The sequence below is a fragment of the Apodemus sylvaticus genome, chromosome 10 (genome assembly GCF_947179515.1).
Source record: "Apodemus sylvaticus chromosome 10, mApoSyl1.1, whole genome shotgun sequence".
NCBI classification, from domain to species: domain Eukaryota; kingdom Metazoa; phylum Chordata; class Mammalia; order Rodentia; family Muridae; genus Apodemus; species Apodemus sylvaticus.
The window spans coordinates 13,706,225-13,724,306 of NC_067481.1; the positions used below are offsets into that span (position 1 = coordinate 13,706,225).

At 47.6% G+C, this 18,082-nt stretch overlaps 1 protein-coding gene across 2 annotated transcripts in view; it reads left to right on the top strand.

The window, feature by feature from the left end:
* Nucleotides 1-17,294, top strand: part of Rgs9 (regulator of G protein signaling 9) — a 68,638-nt gene extending 51,344 nt beyond the window's left edge. For both annotated transcript variants that reach the window (XM_052196377.1, XM_052196378.1), the window contains exons 14-19: nt 664-751; nt 1,463-1,601; nt 4,127-4,212; nt 5,865-5,982; nt 15,149-15,633; nt 16,890-17,294. In XM_052196377.1, coding sequence (XP_052052337.1) covers nt 664-751; nt 1,463-1,601; nt 4,127-4,212; nt 5,865-5,982; nt 15,149-15,633; nt 16,890-17,040 — 1,067 coding nt within the window. In that variant the 3' untranslated portion in view covers nt 17,041-17,294. The remainder of the gene's footprint in view (nt 1-663; nt 752-1,462; nt 1,602-4,126; nt 4,213-5,864; nt 5,983-15,148; nt 15,634-16,889) is intronic.
* Nucleotides 17,295-18,082: the final 788 nt, after the last annotated feature.

The following is an 18,082-nucleotide window of genomic DNA, read 5'->3' on the forward strand; positions in this document are numbered from 1 at the left end:
TGTGCAGGAGGTGGACATCGGTCAACTAAGGCAGGCAGCCATCACATGGGCATGAGACACAGCAGAGTGTAGGAAGCAGTAGAGCGGAGTCGTCCATGCTCACGAGCCTGTGTAAATGGTTCAGGAAGTGTTTGCTGTAGATAAGTTCTTGGCCAGAAAGAATATGGGAGCTGGTAAGATGGCTCGGTGGGTAACGGTGTTTGCTGCTCAGCCTGAGGACTTCAGTTCAATCCCTGGGACCCACATGATGGAGATGACCAATTGCATAATTTGACCTTTAACCCCTACACCCGTGCCCACCAATAAACAAACAAATACCAGTTTAGAAAAAGAACACGGCAGTTATTAGGTTGTATCATTGGAGGGCGGAATAGTGCATCCACCTAGTGAGTGGATAATCTCTGTAAACATGGTGGCAGACAATCCAGTTTACAGCTCATGAGCCCCGCCATTGCTGGGACCCAACGACTCCCTCACTGCAGAGGTGAGACATGGCTCCTTCTCTCCATCGACATGTAGTCGTTTGATGTCCCAGTGCTCAGTGACACATATTGCAGGAAAATGTCCAACACATCAGTGGAGCCCACCTGACCTTTCTCTCCTCTTCTCTCCTCTCATTTCCTGCGTGGTTGTCATCTTCGTGGGGCTGTCTCCCTCATTCAGGGGAGAACCTAGGATTCTGGGAGGCCTGTGAGGATCTGAAGTATGGCGATCAGTCCAAGGTCAAGGAAAAAGCAGAGGAGATCTACAAGTAAGGCCTGGCTGAGTCTTGGGAGACTCTCCCTTGCATGCACCGGGTGGAATACCATTGGGGACAGTCCCACACCCTGGGGCTGCTGAGCTCTGGCCAGCAGCAGCCCTGGGACCTGCTGTGACATAAATGTCTCCCCGATATTTAGGAGGTTTGAGGGTTTCTCTGAAGGAAGCCATCTGAAATGGATGGTGGGATTTCCTATTCCCATTGGCTTGTGTCCAGGGATTATGAGAGCAAGCCACCCTGAACCATAATGCAATTTGTGTGTGTGTGTGTGTGTGTGTGTGTGTGTGTGTGTGTGATGGGGAGGGAAGGTGGGGATAATCTATTTCACAGGAGTTACTGGCAGTTGTGAGCCATCCAATATGGGTTCTGGGTATTTAACTCTTGGTCTTCTGCAAGAACATTAAGTGCTCTGTTGAGCTATTTCTCCAGTCTCTCTAGAAGTGGATTCTACCCTAAATTGCAAAGGTCTCACTCACCTCCGTCACCCCACCAGCTTCTGGCTTGCTCTCCTGGAACATCAAGGTTAAACATTCCGTTCTCAAGTCTGCCATGGCCATATTCTGGCATCTGGGAAAAGTTGATCAACAACCTCTTCAAAGTGTAAACTCTTCAGTATCTCCTAACCAGTCCAGCTGGGCCTGTCTGGGGGCTCTTTACCTTCGCATCTGTGCACCTTTGACGGACATTTCCCTTCCTCTGCAGGCTGTTCCTGGCCCCGGGTGCGAGGCGGTGGATCAACATAGACGGCAAGACCATGGACATCACCGTGAAGGGGCTGAGACACCCCCACCGCTATGTGCTGGATGCAGCGCAGACCCATATTTACATGCTCATGAAGAAGGTAGGATGCCGAGGATACTCAGTGGCCAGGGAGCCCCCTTCACAGTTACCAGGAAAGCTCCTTGGATGTGGGAAAGGGCAGGTGACAAGTAGATACATGTGTATACTTTGTTGCTAGTAGTATGAGACAGGACGGCCAGCTGTTTCTTCCTCTTAGCTACCAGCCTAGACCTCCTCGAGCGCCCCAGCTCCTCTGGCCCCATAGAAACTGTATCTGTGGGCTCCTTGTACTGAAGGTATGTTGTAGGTAGTATCAGTAAGACAGATTAGGGTAATTGCTGAGAGCTGTTGAACGCTTATGGGGCAGAGTCTCTGAGTAAAGCAAGACATTTGTCCTCAAAAAGATCCGAAGGGAGGTCCCTCCAGAGTCCAGGCTTGTCTAAGGTCTCAGCACGGGTGGAGACAGGAAGCCAGCTCCTGGTCTGACACATCCCGATGCCTGGCTCTTGGTCTTTATTGTAGATGGTCACACTTCTCATGGCCCCGGTTAAACATAACGCAGGAGGGTTTAATGTCTAGACATCAGTACGGTTGAAGTTAAACCTTGGGAGAATCCAGGTAGTTTCTGGGTCATTTTGAAATGGAAATGGGCTAAGGGCTTCCAAGGACTTATCATGAATAAAATAAGAGAAACCTGAGAGAAAAAAATCACTTTCTGAAAAATATTCCAAGAAATTAATTTTGTGTATGTGTGTGTGTGTATAGGGATATGTGTGTGTGTATAGGGGTGTGTGTGTATAGGGGTGTGTGTATAGGGGTATGTGTGTATAGGGGTGTGTGTGTATAGGGGTGTGTGTGTATGTGTGTGTGTATGTGTGTGTGTGTATAGGGATATGTGTGTGTGTATAGGGGTGTGTGTGTATGGGGGTGTGTTTGTGTATAGGTATGTGTGTGTATGTATAGGGGTGTGTATGTGTGTGTGTATGTGTGTTTGTAGGCATGTGTGTGGGGTCGGAGAACAACTTCATGGAGTCAGTTCTTCTCTGTTGCCATGAGGGGATTCAGGTTATCATGCTTGTTGGCAAATACTTTGTCCACTAAGCCATCTTCCTGGCCTAGATATGCCTACTTTCCTTAAATTTTTAGTTAATTGATTAATTGTATGTGTGTGTCTCTATGTGTGATATGTGTATTTGTGTGTGTCTTTGTGTGTGTATGTGTGTGTGTGTGTGTGTGTTCTCTCCTTTTACCATGTGACTCCTAGGACCAAACTCAGGTCGTGAAGTTTGGTGGTCAGCACTTTTACTAAATGTGACATCTTGCTGGCTACACAAAATCTCAAGACAGGGCTTTTGTGCACTTCATTGATTTGCCACTATGATAATTATCCCCTGTGGCACGGTACCTCCAACAGCTGTGTTACATGATATAGATTGGTGGGAATGGCTAAGTATTTATCACCGTCCTTCTTTGTACCTTGTCTCTTCCTGTTATAAAGCAGTGTGTTTACTTTGAAAACATCATCACTTACAACTTTCAGCAAACTACGTCCGCCAATTTTTTTTACCATTGTTTTTTTCTCATCAGTGTGGTCTCTTTAATAATAGTCTCCCTTAAATTTTTTTTTTTTTGCCTCTTAAAAAAAATGTAGCTTGCAGGAACTTAGGAGGGGCTTAGTAGGTAAAGTGCTTTCTGTCCAAGCATGAGGATTTTAGTTCGTACCGCCAGCACCCACATCAAAAACTGGAAGACAGAGGCAGGAGGAGCCCAAGGGTTTGCTGGCCGGGGTAGCTGAGCGAGTGAGCTCCTGGCTCAGCAAGAGCCTGTCTCAAAAGTAAAGTGGAGAATGGCCGAGGGAGGCACTCAGTGGACTAGCCGGGATGAGGCAGGGGCATCTCGGGAAAGGAATGCTGTATGTCTGTAGTCACTAGGATTTAACAAATTTTTGAGACTATTCTCAGTTACTGAGTTGTTGTGGTGGGCATTTCCATGTTAGTTGTGAGTGGAGTTTCCAGCTGCCTCAGAGGTTGCAGACAATTGGGGAGAGACTTCGCTACCCAGCTCAGATCCTAGGAAGCACCGCCCCCATAAGAACAGCCGAAACCCTGGTCCTTTCAGTATTTTACACAGTATCATCTTCCTTTCTAACCCCAAACACCAGGCAGATGTGGTGTGAATGGGGTTAGAAATGGGCTCTATCTTCGTGGCAGCTAAAGATGGGAAGTTAATGCCATCTTACTTCCTGTTAGCCTCAACACAGGGAGGATTTTAGTGTTGGGGGATGGATATGAATTATGGGCCTAAAGACACAGGTGGTTGTCCCATCCTTGGGGTTCATGATTAGGTAGGACCGGGGTGGTCCCGAGAATGTGCATTGGAGTTCTCTGGGAGAATTTGGCATTGCCTGGTCTTGGGTACCACACGGCTCTCCACACACCTCTCCCACACCCGGCATTCAAGGAAACAGATGTCCCTAACGTGGCTGTCCTACCAGGGAAAGAGCTCAGAAGCCACAGCACACTGTGCTCTGCCCGACGCACCCCTCCTCCTGGCTCACGGCTTCTGCTCTCCTCTTGTTCCCACCAGGATTCTTACGCACGCTATTTGAAATCTCCGATCTATAAAGAAATGCTGGCCAAAGCCATCGAGCCCCAGGAAACCACCAAGAGAAGGCAAGTGGAACAACTTTAATCGCTGGCTGCCTGCTGTTTGCTTGAGAGACTTGAGGCTCTCTTTCCATGAAATGGCTAGAGTGGAGCGATTTGCTTGATGACAATGTTGGGGGGCTGGAAAGGCTTGTGCTGGCAGAATGAGTGCCTCATTTGCTTAGAAATTCCCTCCAGCAAGATTTCCCTAGTAATTGTCTCCAGTAAGTTAAGTTTTGTTTCTCTGAAGGGCCCTGATTATCAGACCGATAATTATGGAGTGTCACAAATGGAACATCTGAGTGTTTGTTGTTGTTGTTTTGTGTTGTTTTATTACCCCACCTCTCTACCACCAAACCTATGCATAAGAATTAATTAAGGTATAGGCCCTTGTATCGCTATTGTTTCCAGACCAGAGAGAGGGGTGGGGAATTGCATTCAAGGAGAGAAAATGCCTGAGAGAAAATGCTAGGCAGGAGAAGCAGACCAGAATATTTCAAGTGTTGGTACCTCTGGGGACTACTTCTTAGAAGTCCCTCAACTAGTTGGAGATTTCTATCACCTCATCACCAGGACCCTGGGACCATGATGCTGCCACATTCTGAGGAGCAAATTGAACTTTTTTTGTGGGGAACATAAGAATGATTTAAAGAGGAAGGAATGAATAACAGCTTGAACGAAGCTGTAAAACTCTGCCAGAGGATTTTTTTCAAAACAGTCATTTGCAGGCCGTGTCCTTCCCCCACCCCCACCCCTGTGGTTAATAAATATTCTTGTTTGTTCAACCGATGCTGGGGCCAGTTCCAGCATCTTCAGTCAACTGAGACATGGGGTATGGGTGGGGTGGGGTGGGGTGGGAGTGAGCCAGACTACGAGAGAAGCTGCTGAGAGAATAGGCCACCTTGTCCTTGAGGATGACAGTCCTGAATAAATCCTGTTCTATACTATACCGTCATCATTGTATGCTGGTCCCTTAAGGGGAAGGGGTGCCTCAGCATGGGTCTGCAGGGGCAATCCCTCCCCCCACACCATACCATACCTCCACCACACATATCCCTGACCTGCTTTCCTTCTTCTTCTTCTTCTTCTTCTTCTTCTTCTTCTTCTTCTTTTTTTTTTTTTTTTAAATAAAACACAACACTAACCACCACACTGGGTTTTTTGTTTGTTTGTTTGTTTGGGTTTTTTTTTATTTTTTTTTATTATTATTTTTTTATGAGTTCTGGGGACCAAGCTCTTGTCCTTACCCTGTCAATGGAGCTAACTCCACACCCTTGGAGGTTGGCTTTTGAAACAAATGCTGAACCCTTCTTCTTCCTCAAGACTCAAGCTCTGGGGCGCCAATCACCCAACCCCACCGTGCCCACTTCTTTGAAGATCTTTCAGAGATCACATTGAGATCTTGAAGATCTTGCACTGAAGTAACATATTGATCGCTCATCACAGTAGAAGGTGTGTCTGTAACCATTATCATCATCCAAAGAGTCTTTCTCTTGCCTCGCCTGAAGTCAGGTGGCAGTTGTATTCATTATGGTCCCATCCTCTGTTGGGCCATGGTTTTGAAGATCTTGGAAGGCCACCAGGAAAATGAGGGGACATGTCCAAACTTTAACCCAGTGGGTGTCACTTGGGCAAGCGATATGGTTTTCTACCAACCACTCACCTATCTTTCTTTGTAGCTCCACCCTCCCATTTATGAGGCGTCACCTGCGCTCCAGCCCAAGCCCTGTCATTCTGCGGCAGCTGGAGGAAGAAGAGAGAGCTCGGGAAGCAGCCAATACCGTGGACATCACCCAGGTCATGAGCAAGCTGGACCGCAGGAGCCAACTCAAAAAGGACCTGCCTCCTAAATGAATGTCTGATTCCTGGGGTCGGGGTGGGAGTCGTGCACTTAGGAGAGGCACTTACACTTCCCCCAAAGGGAGTAGCATTTAGAAGGTTCATTCTTTACCAGCAAAATATAGCGTTCAGAGGAGACTTCCAGATCAAGAGTTAGCTGGCTTTGCTTTCCTACTCCGGGTCACCACATTAGTGGCAGTGCCGGGCCACATTGCTGTAGGGAGCACATGTGGGAGAAGCATAGGAGAAAAGACATTGCGTGCTACCTTATCAAGAAATTGACCCCCAGGCTAATTTTCCGGGAGTGTGTATTTAGAATAGCTGTGTGAAACTTCTCACCCCCATATCTCTCCAATTTAGATGCCACTTCTGAAACAACTTGTGATCTTTCTACATGGCTCTTATAAGGCCCTTCCCGGGTCTCCCCTGCTACATCTGCCTAGGGAGAGAACCTTTCCTAGAGAGCTTGTTCTTAGCCATGGTTACTTCTTTTCTTTCTATCTTCCCTTGGGCATCATGTATGGATAAATAGCTTATAGGAATGAAAGACTCAGGCCAGAGGAGACAAGGAGAAATGTCCTGTTGAGGGTATCTTTTTGGTCAAAGAAGACAGAAAGGCAATGATGGTCGCAACTAGGGGGAAGGATGGTGGATATCAGATATACTTCGGGCAATATTTTCTAGATTTTGGAACTACCTTTCTCTATAGCTATAGACTATGCTATCTCAGCACTCGGGGGAGAGGGCATCTCAGTCCATGATTCTGAGATCCTGCAAGGTTATTTTTGAAGATAAATACCCCCCCCCCTTAATCATACCTGCGTGCAAAGGAGAAGGAGACCAGTGTAAGACATCGGTCTTCTAAAGTAGGAACACTCACACATTCCACACCCTTCCCGGGTACCTACAATGTGCAGGGCTTGAGTGAACAGAAGCAACACTGTTCTTCTCTTATAGAGCTTGTGGTGTCCAGGTCTGACAAAAGAAGTTAAATTATCAGGTAGCGTTGGTGGCACAGCAGAGGGCCACAAACTTGAGCATATGGATGAGGGTCCTCTCTGCGGCCCTATTGTTCTTGGCTTGGTTTCCCCCATGTCTGGAGTTTGACTTACAGAAGCTGCAGCTGGAAGAAACAGGACATGTCTGCTGTGCTTCCATTCCTCATCCTCCAACAGTCCTGTCTAGGCGTGGTCTTAGGGTGGTGGCAGATTTACAAGGGACAAAATAGCATGCCTATGGCTTCCCATGGTCTCACCATCTTTTCTTGGCCAGAGAAAGCCACGAAGTCCTCCTAAGTTAAAGGAGTGAGGAATCAGAGCTGGGGATTCAGATGGCTGCTTACAGTGCTTGCCTTCCATACATAAAGTCATGGGTTCAATCCCCGGCACCATATAAAACCAAACATGGTGGTGCACACCTGTAATCCCAGACCTTGGGAGGTGAATGAAGGACTGTTATGAGTTCAAGGTCATCCTTGCATGTATAATAAATTTGAGGCTAGCCTGGGCTACATGAGACCCTGTGTCCAAGCAGGGAAAAGGAATATGGAAATGGACTCTACTCTTTTTAGTAAAAATATGTCAGAGTCCCATTGAAAAATACATGGATGCAGGAAGTGTATAGAATTGTGTTCACTGTAGTAATTGTTAAGTAAAAACAGGATAAAACTCATTGAATAGGTTATGAAGGGAATGAGTTTGATACCATGATAAGGAAGCTGTGTTCCGAGTAGACTTATACGCCTCTTTGAAACAGTTCCAGAGAGACTGTTCCACAGAGAGAGGGACTAGAAGGACAAAACCCAGGTGTAGAAAACGATTCAGAGTGAACTGAAAAGCCAAGAGGATGAAGTCTAGTGAATGAGGAAGAAATGACCCAGGGCAAGGAGAGGTGGGCGGGGTAGAGAGAGATAGGAAGGGCTAGCCAAGAGGTGTGGGTGGAGCCGAGAGGTGTGGGCGGGGCCAGATCACTCAAACCTGTCTAGGCAGTTCAAGTAGTTTGCAATCATTGGTTCCATGCTAGCAAGATAATCCCATCCCCAAAGAGTAGAATAAGTATTTCCAAAGTTCACAAGTTACTCTGAGATGCCACCAACCAAGAAATGTGTTTTTTAAATATTCTTTTGGATATTTGTATCTGCATTCCCCAGCAGAAGCTTCAGGTTATAAACTAAGTGGTATGAGGAGAGGGACAAATATCTAGCTTCCCTCTTGGAGTCTAATGTCCAAGACGTAGCAAGTTCTACACATGTGTGTCACATGACTGGATGAATGGATGGATGAATGAATGGATAAATGAATGAGTGAGCAGATGGATGGATGGATGAAAGAATAAATAAATGAGTGGATGGATGGATGGATGATGCATGGATGGATGGATGATGGATGATGGATAGATGGATGAAGGATGGATGGATGGATGATGCATGCATGGATGGATAGATGGATGGATGATGGATGGATGGATGAATGATGGATGGATGGATGATGCATGGATGGATGGGTGAATGATGGATAGATAGATGGATGGATGGATGAATAAATGAGTGAATGGATGGATGGATAGGTGGATGGATGGATAGATGGATGAAGGATGGATGGATGGATGATGGATGATGGATGATGGATAGATGGGTGAATGATGGATAGATGGATGGATGGATAGGTGGATGGATGGATGGATGATGGATAGATGGATGGATGGATGAAGGATGGATGGATAGATGATGGATGGATAGGTGAATGATAGATAGATGGATGGATGGATGAATGATGAATAGATGGATGGATGGATGGATAGATGATGGATGGATAGATGAATGATAGATGGATGGATGGATGAATGATGAATAGATGGATGGATGGATGGATGGATGGATGGATGGATAGATGGATGGATGGAAAGAGCTATGGATTCTGAGATTCTTGGGCCTGGTCCCAGTTCTAACTAACACAAGCCATATAGTCCTGAGTAACTCACAGGCTTCTCTGCTTTCTACTCATTTGTGGAAAGAGAGGCTGTCTCAAGATTACTTTCCAAAACTGGGATGCCAATTTTACTTGAATATTTAGAATAGGAGGAGGAAATTTAGGTAATTTTTAAAAATTTACATTAAAACGACCATAAATATATTATGAAATAGAATGCAAGATGCGCATGAATTTTTAAGGCTAACGTTGGAGACATCAAAGTCATTTCATGCTTGGCTATGCAGGTTCAGGCGCTGCCCCCCTAAGACTCCTGGGGGATGCGTGTTTACCCGGCTCTCCTGCTGTTTGGCCTACTTAAGTGGGAAAGTTGGAGAAGCTTGAAGCCAAAGAATGTTTGCCGTCCCTTCTAATCAGTCCACATGAGCTGAGATCACGCCAGCAGCATGGTGGAGCCGATGAGGTTGTCACGAACTCCTCAGGGCACCACTGCCTAGGTCCTGCTCACCTTCGGTCTCTCTGTCTGCCACCCTGCGCCCTAAGCTTGTGCTTCTCAAATCTGTCATTCTCTGAAGGACAACAGTGTGCTGTTTCGGGTTCTGTCCCACATATAGGGGAATTTGCTCAGTGCTGGAGGTACAAGGTCTTAGGAATCAGTGAGAATCATGGGCAGTAGAGTAGGTGAGCATTCTCTACTCAGTGACTGAAGATATAGAGAGAGGTCTGAACATTATCCAGAGGACAGGTACGAGAGGGCAGCAATTAGCAATCCACAGTTAGAGGAGGAGGAGGAGAAGGAGGAGGAGGAGGAGGAGGAGGAGGAGGAGAAGAGAGTGTGTGTATGCAAGTAGAGACTAGAATGTATATGTATACACACACACACACACACACACACACACACACACACACATATATATATATATATATATATATATATATATATATATATATATATATATATACACTTAGTTTTGAGGAAAGGTCTTAATAAGCATCTCTGGCTGGACTAGAACTCCCTATGTCTACTGGAGTGGATTTGAACTCACAGAACTTTGCTTGCTTCTGCCTCCAAAGTACAGGGACTAGGGTATGTACCCCCCACAAGTGACTCTTTTTTTTTTTTATTGTTATTTATCTTTTTAAAAAAGATTTATTTATTTATTTATTTGTTGTATGTAAGTACACTGTAGCTGTCTTCGGATGCACCAGAAGAGGGCGTCCGATTTCATTTCAGATGGTTGTGAGCCACCATGTGGTTGCTGGGATTTAAACTCAGGACCTTTGGAAGAGCAGTCAGTGCTCTTAACCGATGAGCCATCTCTCCAGCCCCACAAATGACTCTTTTTGTTGTTGTTGTTGTTATTGTTGTTGTTGTTTGTTTTGGATTTGTTTTTTGTTTTTTTTTTTTTTGTTTTTTTTTTGTTTTTTTTTTGAGACAGGGTTTCTCTGTGTAGCCCTGGCTGTCCTGGAACTCACTCTGTAGACCAGGCTGGCCTCAAACTCACAAATCCTCCTGCCTCTGCCTCCCAGAGTGCTGGGATTACAGATGTGCGCCATACCACCTGGCCCCACAAGTGACTCTTAAAGAACATTTTTTTTTTAAAAAAAAAATAAGGATCAGTAGAAGATGGGGAATAAAAATATGCAAAGTGGTCTTTGTCCTCAGGAGATTCATAAAGATGCATGGGTGTAAATGGCTGTACTATGAGCCAGAGTGTGATTAGGGATTTGTCTGTGTTTAAAACTTAAGGCAGAGTAGGAAGAGGATCGTTTGGTCTGAGAGAAATTTTCAGAAGATGTGTCAGGTTTAGGTCAGGCATGGTAGTACATGCCTTTAAACCTAGCACTTGAGAGGCAGAGGCATGCAGGTTTCTATGAGTTAGGGCCCAGCCTGCTCTACATATGGCTTCCAGGATGGCCAGAGAGGCATAGTGAGACCCTTTCTCAACAAACTCAAAGGACAAACAAGGAGGAAGAGGCTCGGGCTCCGTCACCAGTTTTCTTCCGTGTGTTACAGCCACCCAGCCTCCCACAATGCTCTCCAGTCTCTGTGACATGCCAAGAATTGTACAGGCACTGTGGTCAGGGACTGGGGTGAGGGGAAGAGAGCAGAGCATGCACAGTTGACTTACAGGGAAGCCCCATGATGCTTTGGGAGGTCATAGTAGGAACCACTAGCCTGTAGAAGAGTAAAGACTTTAAGGTGACTAGAGGGGCCTTAGGGTAGGTAGTTGGTGTGCGTGATTAGGACCAGTGGGTAACCTGGACTACCCATCCTGGAAGGCCCCTTTAATCATCCAGCTCCCAGGACTTCACATGTCTGTGTGGCCTCGGTGTACCTCACCTATTAGCTTCAGCTCTTCCCCTCTCTCACTCCCGCCTCACCCCAGTGTCAGAGCCTGAGTCTGATGGTGTTGTCTCAAGGTCTATAGAACATTCACAGGCTTGGTGGAGGAGCGGCCGGATATTCCTTTCTAGTTTTTAGGTGTTGAAAGAACATCTGTGGCTGCTGTCATGGCTCTAGAGGGGGCAATGGCTCCTGCTAAGTTTTTACCATGAGCAAAGCTAACAGCAGCCCCTCAGGGCCCATCTGTATCTCACCTAGCACATACTCAGATAATGATATTACTGTATTTAAATCACTACAATAGCATTTATTGTGTCAGGTTCTCAGACACCCTCTCGATTTCTTAATGGCAGAATTTAGCCACACCATGAGCTTCTCTGCCCACAGGGGCTAACTACACTGGATTATATTATTTTCTAAAGTCCTAGCATTTCCTTTGTAGAATCCTATTTTCCTGTTTGGCCTTTACAGAAGACATTGGTTTTGTTATGGGTATTAAGTCAAAGACCCAAGAGCCAGGGGCAGGAAAATCAGGGTAAAGTACTTAGAATCATAGCCAGCACTTCAGAAATGCTCAACAAATGCTGGTCACTGCTACGCTGTCACTATCAAAATTATTACCCTTACCATCACTACTGGCAACATCATTATCACGGCTATTACCACCATCACCATCTTGTTACTGTCATCATCACCACCATCATCATTGCCACTCTAATCACCATTGCCACGCCAATCACTATCCCCATCCTAATCACCATCACCATCCCAATCATCATCACTATGACAGTCACCACCAAGTCATCACCATGTCAATCACCATCCCAATCATCACCGTGCCAATCTCTATCACCATCCCAATCATCATCACCATGCCATCATCATCACCATGTCAATCACCATCACCATCCCAATTACCATCACCATCTTCCTGCCATCATCATCACCACTAGCATCATCACCATCCCAGTCACCATCACCATCAGTACCATTCCATTGTCATCACTATCATCACCATCGTGGCCATTGCTGACATCATCATCACCATCTCCTTGTCACTACCATCATAACAATCCCATTACCATCACTCTCCACCATCATCCTCACCACCCTCACCATCAGAACCAACATTACCACCACCACCACCACCGTCACTACTGCCATCACCACCACCATCACCATGATCACCACCACTACCCTTACCACCATCTTTAGTACATTACCTGTGTGCTTCACTGTCTCCTTGTCTGCTGATTTCTTCTGACAATGCTGTTCAACATGGTGGCCCGCCATTCTTTCTGGTTTACGTATAAACTGAGGCATATTTAAATCATTATCATCCCAAACCATCTTAGCTCTCTGCTGCCTCAGTGTCCTCTGCGCTCTCTAGATAGCATTAGGTTCTGTTTGAGGTATTAACCCCCTAATTACAGTTTCTAAGAGAGGACCCATTAGTAATAATGTCCGGACCAGAAGACCTGTTGTCTCCAAGTTCTATGGCTGAAGTGAGGGTCAGTCCCAGCTAGGATGGTCTTGCGGTAGACTAGCCAAAGAAATGATGTGATCACCTAAGTTGTCTTTTATGGGACCAGTTTTGCTTGCTCTTGGAGAAGAAGGGAAGGGGACAACAGGGAGACACTGGGGGGCTGGGTCCTTGCATGCTGAACGCAGCCACCGGTCTTTGATTTCTCAGCTAGATTCTGACGGAACAAGAATGAGTAGAGGTGCTGAGCCATCTGCTTTGTCTTCCATTAAAAACTCTGTGATTGTGTCTTTCTGTTAATGTGCCACCTCATTCCACGCTCCTGCCATCCCTCTCTCTCTGTTCCCATGCACAATAAAGAAGAAAACTGCTCGCACCAGTTCTGAACCAGGTTCCACTTTGTCTGTGTCCTGTCGCGTCCCTGCGTTCTGCACCGCCTGTCATGCATGCCACTGCTTTGCTGCTCATATCATTGGTAGAAGGTGCGTGAACTGGAGGGCAGGGCTATAGAGCACAAGCCCAGGCCTCCATGGGAAGGAACAGAGTGGAAACTCATGGCTTCCTTGTGAGAAAGAGCCAGGGAGAAAAAAAAAAAAACTGTCCAGCATCCACCAGGGAAGTGGCCATTTGCTCAGAAGAGACCAGCTCAGGCCAGGTAAGTGACGAAGGGAAGACAGTGGCGGACTCCCTTATCTGTCTTGTCCTCCATCCTGAAAGGAAGAAGGCTCTAGGGAAGGAGTGAGATGGGGGAGGGGGAGAGAGGGAGGGGAAAGGAATGGTCAAGCCACACAATCTTGGTGAAGTCCCCTTATCTTCAGGAGCCTCAGACTTCTTATCTGTAAGATGGGGTGATCTCAGGAGTTCACCACACATTCCAAGGCCAGAGGTTCAAATGCTCTTAGTAGGCTCCTTACTCCTCCCTCTCTCCTCTTTCCTCATTTACTAAGTTCTCTTTCCAGGATATAGAAACCATAGAGGCAATATGATTGCAACACGTGTTCGTAGGCACAGTGGGGGCTTTTGGGTCACACACCTAGACTCTGAAGCCTATTCCGTCATTGTCTTAATTCTCGATTGCTGTGTAACAAATGAGCGCATTCTGCTCAGCTGTCCTCGAGTCCAGCTGACTTTACACTGGGCCTGGATTGTTCGAATGACCTCGAGTCCAGGCCTTACTCTGAATCCAGTAGCCTCCTGCCCAGGGCTCAGGCAGCCTTCTTCAGACTTAGGGTCTGAGCAAGCCATCTGTGTGGTTGTTGCAGAGAAGGTCTGTTCCTTATTGTAATTCTTTCTAGGCCTCTCTTGGAAGCAGTAGTGGTTCAGTTGCTCCTTAAGACACCATCAGCTCTCCTCAGGTGTCCATGCCAGGCTTTCCTGTGGTCAATGACTATAGCAGGCCTTTAGAAGGGACCCGGCAGCCCACACAAATTGACCCTTGTGACCTACAAAGGAAGAGGTGACAACGAAGAGCTCAGCGAAATCTCAGCTTTAATTTCCTTGCTCAACTTGGGAAAAGCTCCTTTGGGTTCCCTGAGCTGAAGAAATGCCACACCCTCCCCTTCTGCCCAAGTACTCTGGGCTCTGAGGCCGCGATGGCCCAGACAGTGAGATCCTTCCCTTTTCTCTGCTGAGTCACAGAATCAACTCCTCCTGGAGAATTGCTTCTTTCCTGTTAACTCCTCAGGTTCTACACACAGCCTTTTCCCTTCTCAGTTTCCCCTGCCCAGTCTGAGGGGGTACCTGGGCAGGTGCTATGGTTGGAGCCCCTAAAACATTGCCAGGGGCGACACAGGTGAGCGTGGTCTCAGGCATGGAGGCTCAGCAGGGCACCAGTTGCAGGCCTCCCTACTTGCACTGACCAGTGAAACTGTTGAAGTTAAATGTCTTTGGTTAGGGATGTCTCCATGGGAAAGCACTTGCCTAGCATGGGCAAAGTCATAAGTTCAAATGCCATCAAAACACCTCTCCCCACCCCACACACCAAACAACAACAAAATAGTGTGAAATGCTCCAGATCTAAAGCGATGGTCTTCAATGAAGAGGTGACCTGCTGTAGGAAGGACAAAGGGCAGGCACCTGGAGACTTGTTTTGAGGGGTAATCAAGTTTAGCTTGGTTACACTCCAGCGTCCCAGGACTGGAAGAAGGTCAGTTTGTGGCCGATGGATCCTGGCAAGAGGTCTTTGTATGACTGGCTGTGCCAGTGTCACAGATACCTCGGGATAACCTTTACAATCAGTCCCTCCAGGAGGTGTCCAGGACAGCTCAGGATCATTGGAAGGAAACTGAGTTAGATGAGGATAGCCCATCAGCCCTGGTGGCCGGGGACATGACTCCTTACTGAACTTCCTTTTCTCCTTTCCCACAGCCAGGCCAGCACTTGGCTCCCAGCCCTCACCTGGCTGTGTATACAGGGACCTGCGTGCCTCCCTCTCCCTCCAGTCCCTTCTCTCCATCCTGCCGCTCCCCCAGGAAGCCTTTCCCTTCCCCAAGTCGCTTCATCCGGCGGCCCAGCATTGCCATCTGCCCCTCGCCCATCCGAGTGGCCTTAGAGGGTTCTTCAGGACTGGAGCCCAAGGGGGAAGCCAGCTGGTCTGGTGCCAACTCTGGGCCCCTGGTTGCTGAGAGCAGCGAGCCCTCGGTAGACCACTCCAGACCACAGGGCCAGCCCAGAGCCCCTCCCAAGGCCCGGGCAGCTCTGTCCCTCGGCAGGTTCCTGAGACGGGGCTGTTTGGCATCGCCAGTTTTTGCCAGACTCTCACCCAAGTGCCCCTCTGTGTCACACGGGAAGGTGCAGCCTCTGGGGGACATGGGCCAACAGCTGCCCAGGCTGAAACCCAAGAAAGTAGCCAAGTAAGAAGCCGAGGGGCTGGTGTTGTGTGCATGTGGACAGTGGGTGTGGGTGTGGGTGTGGGTGTGGGTGTGGACTGTGGCTTCTTGGTGATGACAGAGACATGGGGCTGAAATGAGGATTGTGGGGACCAGTCAGTCACTAGCAGCCCAATCACATCCCTAAGTGTCTGAATGCCGCACCAAAACCCAGTCCCTTCATCTTTCTTGGAGATGGGAAAGAGACAGGAGTCTTTTTATTTCTTTATCTGTCCATTTTCCTTCACACATCTGCCCCCTCCCAAGACTGTTAATCAAGTAAAGTCACTGCATTTCAAAAGGGCTTTAGCACTTACCACAGGCTATTGTGTTCCTAAGACATGATTCCCCAGGGACTCCAGCCCTTTCCTATACCTTAGGTATCTCCTTGGTCCTCTCTGACACCTGTCTGCTCTCCTAAAGGTCCTCAAAAAGATACTTGTTCCCGCAGTGGTTTAAGATCAGCTTCCAAGTCTGAGATCCGAGGACCCTGAGTGCCCTGAGGCAGCCACTGTGTGCACAGCAAATACCTAGATGAGTGTTTGGGAGTGCCTGGATTCACAGCTGAGAAGCAGGACAGTCAGAGGCACCCCCAAATCAGTTGACACAATCCTACATTTGATCCTGCCTGGTTCCAGAGAAAGAAATGCTATGCAGGAGCCTTAGGTTGCTATGGAGACCCAGAGAGCGTGATCTCTGCAGTGCAGTGAGTGTGGGGACAGCAGGGAGCACTGGCTACTGTCCCCTTCTTGCCTGTGGCTGGAAAGGGGTTAGGCTCTGTTGCTTTAAGAAATGATCAGGATGAGTTTGTTAATTCTCCTCAGCTGGTCCTGCTGGGAGAATCTTCTAGTCCTGCAGCTACTGTCCCAACTTCATATGTGGGCATGGGGCCTTGAAAGGGCTTCCTTCCCAGTGTCCCCAAGGGATAGTTTAAAGGGGTTGAGGATTACATGCTGGTATGTCAACATGACGGGGCAGGCTACAGTAATCAAAACCATAAAGATTGAAAAACTAAAATAAGGCATATTTGGGATTGTCTTTGATTCAACAGAAAGATATAAATCCCAGTCAAAGGAGTCTGCAGAGCCGGTGGCTGCACATGCCACTCTGGGTCAACGTCTGTGGCATGTTCGCCCTAGGGACTGTCAGGATCACGTGGGCATGATTACCTGCCGTCCCGCGATCACGTGGGGGATTGCCTGCCCTTCTGTTTCTTCACTGTTCCCTTTTTGTGTCTGAAGCTTTTTCCAGATCAAAATGGAAATGCCTACGGATAGTGGGCCCTGCCTGATCGACTCGGATGACCCCGGAGCAGGAGAGTCTGGTGACCAGACCACAGAAAAGGAAGTCATCTGCCCCTGGGAGAGCCTGGCAGAAGGGAAAGCGGGCTGAGCAGGGCCGTGGGCCGGGAAGATGGTCCTGGCAGACGCCATCAGACCTGGGGCACACTTGCTCTCAAACCCAAGTGCATTAGGATGATATTGGAGGACTGGAGAACGCAAATGGGGTGGAGTGCAGGGACGTGTGCTCTGGCTGACTCCCAACGGCCACCTTTTCCCTTCCCTGCTGCCTTTCCCTCGCTTGGCCAGACAGGCATGTGGGCCAGAAGACATCCCTTGCTGCCTTAAAACCAATAAAAGGGTCATCTGGAGGATTTTCTTGGATTGGGAGCACTGACATATATATCCCTGGGTTTATTAATGTTCTTTTTGTTTGTTTGTTTTTGTTTTTTTGTTTTTTGTTTTTTTCGAGACAGGGTTTCTCTGTGTAGCCCTGGCTGTCCTGGAGCTCACTCTGTAGACCAGGCTGGCCTTGAACTCAGAAATCTGCCTGCCTCTGCCTCCCAGAGTGCTGGGATTACAGGCGTGCGGCACCACCACCTCCCGGCTTTATTAGTGTTCATAACCTATGACTTGTGAGTTAAACTTATGTCTTCAGTTTTGTGGGCAAGGGGCACCGATTCACTTCAAAGTGTTCCCTCTCTGTCAGAACTGATTTGGACAGGATGATTTGGGTGGCATTGCCCAGAAAGGACAATAGCTAAGCCAAGGGTCACTTGGAACACTGTATTCTCAAAGATGTTCACAAGACAGGGTTTGTTTGGGAGAAGGTAAAGCATTCAACCTTCCTTCCTTTCTTCCTTCTTCCTTTCTTCTTCCTTCCTTTCTTCCTCCTTCCTCCTCCTTTCCTTCCTTCTCTCCTTCCTCCTTCCTCCTTTCTTCCTTCTTCCTTCCTTCCTTCTACCTTTCCTTTCTTAAAATTATGTGCATCTGTATGGGACTCTGTTGGTGTGCGCACATGTAAGTGCAGGTGCCTGTAGAGTCCAGAAGAGGGTTAGATATCCTGTATCTGGAGTTATAGGCGTTGGTGAGCTGCCTGACATGGGTACTTGGAACCAAACTTGGGTCTTCTGGAAGAGCAGCCAACAGGTGCT